Source organism: Acanthisitta chloris, unplaced genomic scaffold (assembly GCF_000695815.1).
Source record: "Acanthisitta chloris isolate BGI_N310 unplaced genomic scaffold, ASM69581v1 scaffold13246, whole genome shotgun sequence".
NCBI lineage: Eukaryota > Metazoa > Chordata > Aves > Passeriformes > Acanthisittidae > Acanthisitta > Acanthisitta chloris.
In genome coordinates this window covers 44,302-57,669 of record NW_008678784.1, presented here as the reverse complement: position 1 = coordinate 57,669, position 13,368 = coordinate 44,302, and the positions used below count along the sequence as shown (strand labels likewise).

The window sequence follows — 13,368 nt, the reverse complement described above, 5'->3', positions numbered from 1 at the left end:
ACTTGGCTGATGCAAAATCTCTGTACTGGGGTGTTTTGAAGCACACCCTGTTATAAATACTATCTTTTTTTCCCAGTTATTAATTGAATCTGTCATAAAAATAATTACTATGCAATACTGGAATTTTGTACATGTTGTGTATGTATGTGTCTATGCCTACTTAGCATAGTATCTTATCCTTAGCATCTACTTATCCTTACCCGTAGGCAGTTATGTTTCTGTCTCCAGTTATTTCCCTGGAGCACTCAGCTGAGGATAAAGAGGAGTTGTCTTTGATGTGTTTTTTTACTCAGATAACTCTAGTCAAGCCATGCCTAGAAGTTTCATTGTAGGTGGGAGGGAAATGTGAGAAGACACATATTGCACTGAAGAATGAAGGACTGAAAATAGAAAACAACAATAAGATTGCAAAGCGAATGCCTCAGGAGCCCAATTAAAATTTGCCCTGCTGCACTCTGAGTCAGTACATCCAAGTGCCTGGTAGTAAACAACTTGAGTTTGTCCTTTAATTTGTGGATTTACTATTTGCGTATGCATATTTTGACAAAGCTGTGGGACAACCTTTCTCCTGCTTTTCCATGCCACCTGTCTCAGCACAGCAAAAGCATTTCCTGTTTGACACTACAGCCTACAGTTCTGTCTTGCATGTCAGAAAGAAGAAACCATGCAACAGAGGATACATATCCAATGGGCTGATAGCTCCCTTCTGGGACAGCCTCAATTCCCGCACACGATGCCTCCTATGAGCGAGCACAGGCCTTCAGATGTACCTTGCCTGTAGAGATGGGTGGCCTCAAGGGTGTAAGTCAAATTTAGGCTGGCAGAACACGGCCAAGAGTGTTCTTCCCCACATGGAAAATCAGCCTACACATCCTTTTTATTGCTTCAGGTGTCTTTATACTGTACTGTTTTGCAGGTGTTCCTCCCGCTCCCATCCACCTGTTCCTCTGCCAGGAAAGCAGCCTGCTGCAGGTGTGGTTGTTTCTCCAAGCTCTAATACACAACATCTGAGGCTACACCATCTGCACATCCATGTACTCCAGGTCCCTGTGCTAATCATGGTCTTGTCTGTCCTGGACAAGGTAAAACTTGTGCACTTAGGCACCTATGACCAATTGGCTCCTTCACTCATATTACTCAGAATGAAGAGTCCTAGATTGCACTTGAACCTCACACTTACACTCACATGTATGAGTTTTGTTACTACATCTGTATTTCTAAATAGCTTGGGGAAATTGTAAGGTTTAATAATGGACCACTGATATTCTGTCATGCTGCATTACCAGCAGGCTTTTTGGCATACTTCTGGCCAAAGCCAACTAGCATCTCCACATCAATGCCTAGCCACCAGGAGAACAAATAGCTACCTAGCACACACCAGGGACAGTTCCAATGAGAAGTTAGATTTGGGTTCTTCCTCCTATGCAGTCTTCCAACACTATTCCAACAGGTTCTACAGTCTTAGCACCCTCCTCCTTGTTATTCTGCCATGTCCTGTGGCATGTAACACATCTTCCAGTTTCATACCCTACAAACAATAGTTTTATAGGCCACAACAGAGGTTTTGTGCTTTATGTAATAAAAGAGACACAAAAATTACAACGTGTTACAGCCACAGTGCAGTACATACAGCCTCAAGGAGACCCACAGCACAAATGCTATATAGGGTACATGTGATCATCTAGCCACTTGGTCTAGGGCCAGAAAATAATCCCTGGCCCCATTCTGTTTTATAGTCATATAGGCAGGGCCTATATAACTTACACCCAGGGCTGGTGAAGAGGAATCTGACACATTTTTACCCTGCATGCATTCAAGTGAGGCAGGGTCTCCCATAGCCCTGATATGGCAGATGAAATCACTCTGGTGAAAAGCAGCAGGTGCAAGTTCACATTGCCAGTTATAACCTCAAAATGAACAAGCAGTTGCTTCATGGGGGGCTTTCTTCTACCTAGACAGACCACATTTCCTAAACACCAAAGGCAACAGAAGTCAGGAGGGAGAGCAACATGGGAAGCATGGGCCATTAGTGCTCCCTCCCACAGAGCTAGTTAGGTCTCTGCAAGCAGCCATGCCAGTTTCTGACCACTGTCAATACGTCAATTCTGCTTCTCAAAATCACAGGCCTACTTTGGGTCTGCGTACGAACCTCCCAGGCATGTAACTGTGGGCAATTCTCCATTGGTATTGACAGCTGGTGCACTCAACAGCAACACACAGGGAGCAGCCAACACCCCTCCTACCAGCCCCCTGCGGCAGTGTCATATTGGACATTGCTGCAATGGAAAGGTTAAAAGAAACCTTGTTGAAAAGAAATGAGAAAGGATTGACTTTATGTTTAGACAGTGCCCAGGGCTGCAGTAGGATGGATTTTGGGGAGGGAGTGCAGAAAGAGAGGTTGAAACTGCGTCTCTGCTTCCTCTTGTTGGCAGAACAGTGTGAGGCTACTGGTTTGGTGGTGGCATTTGACCTTGCTTTTCCTTGTCTGGTTGGGAGACCCCCCCAAGTTTGGAGTACCTGTACATGGAATATGAAGAGGATGATGATATCTTCTTTGCAAAATGGATGAGCAGCTTCTGGGGCCACAACTTGATTGATGAGAAAAAGAAAGAGGGTAGAGGCCACAAGAAACATCAGATACGACTCCTTAATGAAAGGAGAGCATCTCTACCGGTAAGAGCTGTGTGACGTTTTCTCTCTGTGTGCACGTGGCTTATGTATAAATATATGTTCCAGCCCCAGGGACCTGGCCCTAGAGATGCATGAGGATGAGTATAGTACACCTTGACTAATAAGTTCAGTTCCTACAGGCACCAGCTAGTTGCTCTTTGAACTTAGCTGCCTGCCAGGGTCAGACCTCTGGTGTCTCGGAATACAGGAAAACTGACAAACTCTAAGATAAGTGATGGTAGGACCAGAAATATAAGGAGAAGCATGTAATAGCTGCCTAACTATGTATTACAATGTTCTGTCTGCTCAGCATGACCTGGCAGAGATCAAAATAGTTTGCAACTGGTGTGCATAAGGACTGTCTCTAATGAGTCTGCTCTCTTGTGTAAAACTGTGTAACTCCATATGTATTAATAGGATTTGGACCTAATTCTGCAACTATACTGTCTCCAGGAAGTTTTACCCTTTATTCCCTGGGATTTAGCTGTTTGCAGGCATAACTTCTAATTTAAGCTAAAGGATGTGGTCTCTCTAGTTTAAAATATCAGACTCTGAAAATAGCAACGAAGCTTATTAGACTGTGAAGCAAGATTTTTAAGGTAGAAGTACATTCTTTATTCTTAAATTAACAAAATAGTTGGGAAAGGGACAAGGTTCATGTGCAGAAGCTCCAGATTGGTCCGTTGGTCTTTGTAGTTTTTCCTGTGCTGTAGTAAGACATTCAAGCCACTGCTTTCACCTCAAACACAATAATAAACTCCCATGGCATAGTACAGCCCCCCAAAATATGGATAAAGCTTTGTAGAATAACTCCCAAACTGACAACAGTTTTCATTAATTTTTTTCCCAATATCTTGGTATACCTCACAAACATGACAAAGATGAGCTTTGCAAGATGCTTCTGCTATTGAAATTTTCATTTTGCAAAGGGAAACACAAAATTGTATTCATCCTTCATTGGGTCACTGGCTAGACAGGCTAAAACGTGCAACTCCACTCTCCTGAAAAGCATCAGAGCTGTATATGTTGCTGTGGGCCAACACTGAATATGAAAACTGCCTGGAGCAAACTATGTCATCTGTTTCCATCTCCTTTATTTAACTTGTTGTTAGACAAATTAACTGTGATACCCTTTTTTTAAGCCCCCAGCTATGACTTTCCTTCACACATTCTATTTCTTAATGTTGGTTCAAGACAGTACTTATCTCCAAGACATTTTGTTGTGGGGAAGAGATAGGAACCAAAGAACCACTGATAAGAGTTTTACAACCCTATACACATATCCACCTTCAAAGAGACATTGCTGCTCACAGGAGAAAATCTGGTAAGAGCAGCTGAGAGTGGGAGCAGAACAACTGACTGCAGTTGAAGATACTAACATTTAACTTAAACTAAAGTCAGACTGAACATCTACCACATTACTGGTACTACAGATCAGTTGGAGCCCAGACCAAAACATTTTTTAAGGAATACATGCTTGTCTATAAGCTTCTGGAAAGGAAAGGAAGCCATGGGACAACATCTGAATGTCAGATGTTCCGAAATATCCTGAAAACACAGGGGTCGTTGTGTAAACTTCAGCAAACAATGAGCACTGGTGCTGACACACTGAAGAGTAGTTTTCTTACTGACAGCTGTGCAAGACCTCAGATTTTGCCCAACTATGTAAGCAAGCAATTAGCTTGTCTACAACAGAAATGGAGAGATTAGGCAAATTATATTGACATCAACTTCGTGAAGTATTTTTGTTTGTGTACTTTTTATGTGTTTTAGATAGGCCATTAGCAGAAGATTAGCTGTTTTGTAAAATAGATACACTAAGCATGACTGGCCTTTATCCAAAGGCAGAAAAAAGGAGTGCTAGGGGGAGTGAGAAACAATCCCTGAGATTGCTTGGTGCTTTTGGCTTTCCCAGCGCTGGCAAAAAAATCTCCCTTTTGACAGAGCAGAGCATTTAACATTTTTCCTTTCCCTTGTTTCATGTCCTCCCCACTTCACCAGTTTAAGAACTACTCAGGGTCAGATCCTAAGATCCAAAGGCAAAGGGGAGTTCACTAAACAGATACTAGATGTAGGCATGAGGCAGCTGCTGGGGCAGGAACAGGAGCAGATACTGGGGCTGTGCTCAGAGGACTTTGTCAAGGGACAATCACAGCAGTGGGTGCACACCGGGGAGTGCAGATATAGAGGCAATCTCTGTTGCCAGCAGCTGCTGAGGCTTCAGGAGGAGAAAGCATGGATTAAATCAGCCTTCAGCCATTCTTATTTACAGTGTTACTAAGCAATCAATTTGGTATTATGCATGTGTATTAATGAATATTAAATCTATGAAACAGGAAGAAAGCCACTGTGATTTTATCTAAAGTCAGTGCCAGATCTGGTTCACCGTTGTACTTCATTTTATGACTCTTTCAGTTCTCCACAGAGTCAATCTTAAATAAAAGACTAATGTACTGTGCTAGATATAAGGCATGAAATGTTCATGCTTGAGGAGTTGTGGTGAGGCTCTTGTCCTCTGCAGGGTTGTGTCCATAAGACAGCAACATGCATGCTGTCCTAGCTACAGCAGTATGTATCATGCAAAGGCACTGTGAGAGAAGGCACAGTCCCAGTAATATAATTGCATAAATAGGTATGTGTAGCTTTACCCTTAGTCCACTGAGGCAGATAGGCATTTTGGAGGAAAGCCTGTCCCTTTTCTGGACCATTGCTGCCATGTCAGTAGGTAAATTGCAGTCTTTTAGTTAAGGGGTTTACTATAATTGTACCTATGAAGGGAAATTAAAAAGCAATGTCTGAGTAAAAGGAAAAACAAACACTGCAAAACAGGATTGATAGAATAAGATCCCCTGTTTTGCCTGTCCTCCTGTTGTTTCTTCCCTCCCCCCCAAACCTCTAAGAACAAATACCAGTGATTTTTACTGTGAGACAATTTTTATTTCCAGGAAACAATATATGTTGATGCCATTAAAATGACACAGAAGACATTTAGCTTGTTGAGCTTGGCATGGCATGTGTGCTGCTGTCCCTCAAGCACAATGCGATTGCTTTGATGCTTTTTAAAGTAACAATACAATATGACCTTACAGAACTTACAGCTGTATCGATTGGTTTGAAACCAAAGTAAAAATAGTACAGCAGAAATCATTACCACTACTCTCAGAGGCAGTCTGAGATCCAGTGTTATGCCAGCATAATACTGGGCATAGTAAGCTTATGTCTGGAGAAAAAATTGACCCAGTACCATATGTTTTGAAAACCCTTCAGTATTAGGTACTTCTGCAAGGTTTATCAGGGATTTATCATTTTTAGAGTCTCTCATCAAACCTGTCTCATGTGGTATAGCCACAGCCATATAAATGCACAGCCTCACTGTTCAGAGAAAGGTTGCATAGGTCCCTGTTGTGATGATACATTTATAATAGCATATGTGTCAGGGTAAATGAACATGTAAATATGAGATATTTCAGGTCCCTTGCAGTCCAAGGTTTGTAGATTCATATGAACACTATACCAAGTTGGTTTAGTTTTCCTCTGTTTGTCAGAAAACCAAAACAAACAAAACACACACACACACACACACACACACACACACACACACACCTCCCCAACAAACCCTACGCTGAGTGTAGGGTTTTCTACTGGATTTTCTTAGGAAGCATTTCAGGGTCTGTAGGATAAACCTTAAGTTATAAACAATCACAGCTCCCTTGAAGCCAGCAGAGCTTCTCAGGCTTATTTAGTAGCTGAAGGCTTAGCAGCAGGCTTATACAAAACATAGGTACATTCAAACATGTATGCAGCAGCTGGGTGCCTGGAGTGCCCTTACCTGACACCTGCAGGGGCATCATTTTCAGTACCTCCCATTGATACCGAGAAGTAGACTGAAAGCAGGAATTGAATGGTTAAAGCCGAAGCATAAAGGATAACTTTACTAATAGCACTATTTCAGCTTAATTAGCAAAATAACAAGGATTGCGTAGCACAGACAAGAAGCTTCACTAATGGTGTTGTTTTGGCTTGGCTGGCAAAATGATGCTCCATATCTATAAGACAGTAGAACTAACTAGACTCAAACTTTGGAGGCAGGAGGAAAACTAAGATCACATATGGTGTGGAATGGAGAAACAAAATGTTCAAGATAGAGGCAAGGTCAGCAAGGCATGCAAAACTGTACAAAGGGGTAAATGGTTGCACAGTAAGGGTGTCCAAAGGGTACTGAGGAAGAGGAGGTGCTGACCACCGAACGACCACCAGGACCATGGGACTGATGCCAGGAGGGAGGAGACGAAGGAGGAGTATATGATAATGATTTCTGAGAACTAATTGTAATAATAACCATCCATTCCTGGAAATAATGAATATGTATGAGCATTTAATGTATATAAACTGTGAAGTTTTTATCCCTGGTTGCACAAGTTTGGTGGAACGATCCCCCTTGTGCCCAGTGCTGAATAAACAAATCCCTGCTACTCAGAGATACAAGTCTGTGAGTAGTTCTTTTCTAGCCTTTTCTCAGCATCACCATCTCTCCCAATTTTCACCACCTGCATCTTACCAGTGTTCAGCTTCTCATCCTAAAAAAGCATCAACAGCTGGCAGGGTTTAGGGCATCCCTGTCTCTATGTGATATCCTTCTCACTCATCCCTTCTGCAGGTTTATCTATTTCTAAATCCACCAATACATGACTCCACAGGATGCAGCAGTTCTGTGTCAGTTTAATCTCCTTTACAGACATTCAATTAAACACAGCTGATGCAGATCAATAGCTTTTATCTTCATGCCAGGCCTGGGAAAACAGAAACTAAACAACTGTCTACTCCTTCCCCACCACAGCCCTACAAATGTAGTCTTAGGAAGTCTGTTTCCTACTACTTCTCTGGCAGGGATGTGTCCCTCAGTGCCCTAAAAGTGCTCCCTCATCAGTTCAGGACAAATGTGCCCAAGAGACCAGCAGAAAATTCAAAGCTGGACCACAAAGTGTCTTGTCTGCTTGAAGGTCATGCTGAAAATTTGACAGAACTGGGCTAGAAATGGTTGAAGTCACACTCAAAATAACCCAAACATCTGATAAGATCAGGAGCACCCGTGGATCAAACCCTGTATCTAACTCATCTGGTCACAAAATGCTGTGCCTTTGCTCCCTGCCTAGAAACTGCAGGCACATGCAAGGCCTGAGGTTTTGAGGTTATGAAGGGTTGCAGCTCCTCTTAGTGTCAGTGAGAGGATCCAGCACACTTTATATTTGAAATGCTCATTTGGTTGCCAAAACTTAGATACTAAAAAACAGCAATAAAGGAAATTCTGTTGCTGCGTCCAGAAAGCAAGTTCTTGGCAGTGTGATTCTCCTGCTTATTAAAGGAATGATACAGGATTCTGGGCAAAGTCCTTCAGCCTGCACCGCTGTTTGGAGAGTCTCTGTGGCAGAAAAGTTCTGCCTTGTCTGCTCTGCTTTAATCAATACTCAACAAAGACCTCTTGTTTTTCAGGCCACACTTTCCTCCCTCAACACAACACGACTTCATGCTTCTGCCAAAGGTTCATCTTCAGGCCACCTCAAGGGCTCCAAGGAATTTCAAGAAGACCAAGATGTCAAATACCACAGCCACAGAAAGGCAAGCAGAACACCTTCACCAGACAGCTCATGCCCAGAGACAAGATCAAACTCTGTTCAGGAATTTGCAGAGTCCTTTGCAAAGCAATTGCAACTCAAAAGCAAGCGTTCAGTTTCTTTGGTAGGTAACAATCAACTTAAGACCACTACAGAAGAAAAAAGCCCAAACAACCAACAAGCAAGCCAGTTTTAGCCTTGTGTAATTGCTGTGACTTTGCTGGGGGAAATGCAGAAATAAACTTGAATTGGAATTTCTCATATTATGTGGTCTCAGATTACTACAGTAGCACAAACAAGGTTAAAGTTGTATCATTAGTGTGCAGATTCTTGAAGTAGTGTTACCATCTAGGCTTACTCAGAAATGTTTATCCTCAAAATGAGATACTGCACTGGCTGTGTCAACGTTTTCAGAGGTTTCTGTGGCTGTGAAAACAAAAGATGGCAATATTAAACCAGGTTTGCTTCACTTCTGCCATAAGACCTAGCTCACTTTGTCACTGCTGCTGACCTGGTTTAACCTATATGGTGTTACCTGTAAGACTGCCAGACACTGCAGTGTTTGAGAGGCTTCTCTTTTATCCTTAAGGACTCCATCCATCAGCTTTCTGCAGTGTCACCACACAGCTACAGTAGCAGCTATTGCTGTAAGTGGCTGAACATATTTTCTCTGTAAGGGCATAAAGGCAGCAGGGCATTCTCTCCCCATTTCATCCTTCTCCCCATCATTCTGTCCTGAGGCAATGAGCATTTTTTGTATGATTTCTGTTGATGAAGTAGCCAATAATAATATTTTGTCTATGACACTTTAGCAGATGTTTATTATTATGGTACATAATATCTGCTGTATGATACAATGGGAGCAAGGGTAATAAACCCTAACTCACTCTTGTGTATCAGAATAACACTATCAAATTGTCAGCCCATTCAAAAAGCTGTGTTTGAATAACATGTGACATTAGCACCAAATAGCCACAGAAGGGAGTATATTATTTTTCTCAATTTGTGGACACTGACAGCGTGTATGGAAAAGTCATTTTCAGCTCTCTCTGAAGACCTTCTGTGCAGTAAAAAAGAGAAAAATAGTCTTTTCAAAAAGCAGCATTATTACATGATCAGACCCACAATTATAGTCCTTGCAAGACCAGTCATCTAAGAATATGCAGAATTATGGTGATAACAGCACTGTTATGCCATTATTAAAATCTTACATGAATTCTCTAATCTTCTTTTCCCCCTTCAGGTACTGCTCAATTTACTTCATTTGGAAATTCACATTACCTCATGTGCCAAGCCTCACCAGTGGTTGTCTCATTTATCGTTTATAATTTCTCAAAAATGTCTATGGCTAGAAAGTCTGAGTGTGTAGTAACTGTATGGTAGGTAGAGTGAGCATAATGTATGAAATATGGATTCAGTTCCAGTTAAAAGCATAGATTCCATGACCCTTCTACAATCCAGAGTGAGGTGTGCTGAGCTGTATTTTCATCTGTCTTTCAAGTAGACCAAATTGTTGTCATTCCCTCAGTCATCACTGAAGTTTGGGAGATGTGGACTTGAGAATCTCAAAGAGCTGAGCAATAGGAGGTAGAGATCTGAAAGGCAATTTGGACTAAAACTTGTGTCTCCAAATGCGTTTGCTTTTCGATTGTTTTTTTTTTCTTTTCATTCAGAAATCTGTGGGTGCAGTTCAAACCACCATGATCACACAGGTGAAATGTGCAGGAAAGGCAATTCACCTTCTTCTCTGCATACTGGTTTTCTCTTATAAATATGTCTTTGAGAACATTTCAGGACCTTTAGCACTTGCTTTCAGTGAGGTCTTCGCAGCTAGCACTGAACAGCCTTCAGGCATGTAAAGAAGGATCATGTGAAAGGACAGAAATACAGAGTCTGGGCTGAAATCTCAGAGCCCTTCCCTTTTTTCCTCCTGTCTGCTCTCCCCCTCAAGGCTGCTGGGCAGCTAACCCTCCTATCATACAGAGTATAATCAAAGCATGTTTGTTGCTTTTTTGCTGAGTTTTAGGGTGACTGGCTTAGGCCTTTAATTTGAGCCCATCATGGTAAAGCTGATCTTGCTGAGGTAGGTGACTGGAGTATTATGTTATACATTACTAGTGAAATAGAATACTGAGCCTTTTTTTTTTGTTGCTGTTCATGTCAGAGTCACTTTTAATTCCCTGCTATTTTTTTTTCTTGCCTTTTAGCAACCTGAAGGTGTGAAGGAGAGGCGAGAAAGAGAAAAATTGCATTTGAGAAAAAGCAAGTCTCATAAGAGAATGGGAGAGAAATCAGAGCCAAGGAGAGAGCGGGGAGAAGCTGAAGGTTCAGAAGCTGTACCTGCAAACTACGATGAACAGTTTCCATCACAAGCAAGCATTGAAAAAGGATATTTATTCACAGGCAGCTAGAATATATGGAGATAATGAATTTTAACACTCCCTCTGAAGAGCAGAGGGAGAATTCTTGTTTTGTTTTGACTAGAAGAGGCCTGTTAGCTAGAATAAACCATAAGCTGTAAAATAAAAGTAAAATTCAACTGCATAATTAACACCATGTTACTACCTTCCTTCCTTTACTTTTGTTGTTAGGAATGTGATCCTTGTCATGGGAGTGTGTGAGTAGCAAGGTCCAAATTAGCAATTAACCACCATAAGAGGATTTCAGGCAAATTTAGCATTGGAGCAGTACAGTGGTGGATGTGTTCATTTAAGAGGAGACCACCATGTATGTATTACAGAGCCGTGCAAAATCATCTAAAGCCTTATGTGTCTCTTTTAATTGAAAACAGGTTTATTGGTAGGTTTGGAAGAAAAAAGTACACATAAACAGCCAACTGCTTCCTGTCCCTGACATTCACTTAGACTTGTCTTGAAAACAATTATTTTTTTACTTTGACAATCTTCTGACTCCAAACTTATGGAAGTAAGAGAAGAGAAGCCCACATGTTCTCTTCTACACCACCCTGATGTCTTCTCTCTGCTTTCCCTATCACTGTGCAGTATGACTCTTGCTTCTCTGGCATCCCCCAACCCTCTCCCATGTCCTCAGTCCCCTTTCCCCAGTCACACAACTAGTTCTTTCTTCCAACTTTGACCTCATCATCTTGCTTCTTTTCTGGCCTTCCCCCTCTCACTTTACTACTTCATAGCCCTGCCTTGTAGCTACCATTCTCTTTTGCTCTATCTCTACTATTGCCTCACCAAAATTTGAGCTTTGCTGAAGGTTCTCCAGTAAAAACAGAGATGCTCTGTCTCGTGTACTTCCATATAATCTCTTCAAGGGGTTGCTGAGGCATTGTACCCCTTTTTCCTTTCCCCTTTTCTAGAACTTGGGCCAAACCAAGGGAATGGGAACTGGCTCTGTCTATGGTAAGCAGGACTTAGAAAAATTCTTCCTCTGGTTGAAGATCTCCTGAACATCTCATCTCCATATGCTCACAAACAGATACAAAGCCCCACAACCCACCTATGCCCCCATTTTTTCAACATGCAAGAATTCTCTGTAGGGACAACCTTGCCCTCTTTGGGAATAATCTCTCCAGGCCTAGTAAGGAGAAAGCCTGCCTTGGATAATACAGTTAGAGAAGAATGAAGACTAATGAAGTCATGAGCAAAGTCAAAGTCTGATGGATATTCGTCCTGTGATTTTCTATAATTAACAAAGATCTTACTATTTTACCTTAGAGCCTTAATTTTGAATGTTCAACCTTGTAAAAGCTTAGGGCATCCTTAAAACTTTGTAACACTTACCTCCTTTAAAGGATTGTGATGGTTTTGGGTATTTTTTAGTAGGGCTTTCAGGGATATATAAGAAAGCAATTGAACCCTTGCTGACACTTGTAAATTGCTTCTTGCCTGGTAACATATACTATAAACTAATAAATCTGACAGAAAAATGTTGTTCCTATGCATAGTTCCTGTCCTCCCCAATCCAGATTAAATTTTCATGAAGTTCTTCTGTCAGCCAGAACTTACATACAGACAGCTTTCCTTTCATAACCTTAATTTGAAGACTGCATTACAATAGACCTGGATAGGAAGGAACACAACCAGCTACATATGAGTTCCTCAGATAAAACCTCTCACATACATCCTTTCATGTAGCAGCCTGCCCTCACATCTCATGAGAGCTGAATGCCTTGGCTGCATCAGCTTTGCCTGGACTTCAGACCATCAGCCACCTCGCCCTGTTTTACAGATAGGTTAACTCAACAGACCCCAGAGGAAATTGCTTGTGTTCATCAGACTAATGTGCTGGTTGTACTCCACACCTGATGAAAAGAAAACACCAAAGACAGCCAAAATAGAAAAGCCATGTATGGCTGGCTCTGACTTGCTGTTTGCCATCTCCATCAAAGCACAGGCAAACCTCACTGCCACCAAGGCAGCCGAGCAGTTCTGCCTGCGAAACACTCAGGTGTGTACCACTGACCCCATTTCTCAGATGGGAGAGTAAGTGTTTATGCCCTTTTTGAACTGCTCTATCAGTCCTGTGGTGTGACTCTGGAAACAGCAGCTTTCAAATATGTCCTCCTGTTTACTCAAAATTGCTTGCTATTGCTTCACATCATGCCTGATTAGACCAACAACCCTTTCCAGTTCAGTCCCATCTAGTCTGATACAACAGTATTACCTAGAAGGACTGAAGCTTGTGTGATAGAGTGAAATCATTCTCCACAGAAATTAACAAGTGTTCCATAACTAATCAGGCATTTGGGAAGGTAGGCAATGATCTAAAGAGGAATCTGATTGCAATGGCACATCTGATATTTCTGTTTCTACAGGAGGTGGAACTGGGATATACAAGTAGTCAGAAAGACTCCAGAGGGTCACTAGTCGAGGTCACTAGTTCAGTCATGACCCACATAAAAGTCAGTGCCTTGATTCCCACCCTGAATTCCCAGAGCAGCAGGGCTGGCTGTGGGCGGTTTCTACACACACTCCCATTCCTGGGCAAACATTGCTTTTTCTGTTCTTTCCAAGAGTGAGATGGCTGAAAGTTGCATCAAAATCCAAACCTTAGACGTGAAGGAGGTCAGCTAGTGGGAAGAAAAGACAAAGTGATTAAAAAATATCTTTTTTTC

At 41.9% G+C, this 13,368-nt stretch overlaps 1 protein-coding gene across 1 annotated transcript; it reads left to right on the top strand.

Moving 5' to 3' along the window:
- Positions 1-2,477: 2,477 nt before the first annotated feature.
- Positions 2,478-10,826, top strand: LNP1 (leukemia NUP98 fusion partner 1). The gene is made up of 3 exons (XM_009077051.1): positions 2,478-2,673; positions 8,161-8,406; positions 10,490-10,826. The coding sequence occupies exons 1-3, from the start codon at positions 2,524-2,526 to the stop codon at positions 10,691-10,693; spliced, it is 600 nt and encodes a 199-aa protein (XP_009075299.1). The 5' UTR covers positions 2,478-2,523; the 3' UTR covers positions 10,694-10,826.
- The last annotated feature ends 2,542 nt before the right edge of the window (positions 10,827-13,368 follow it).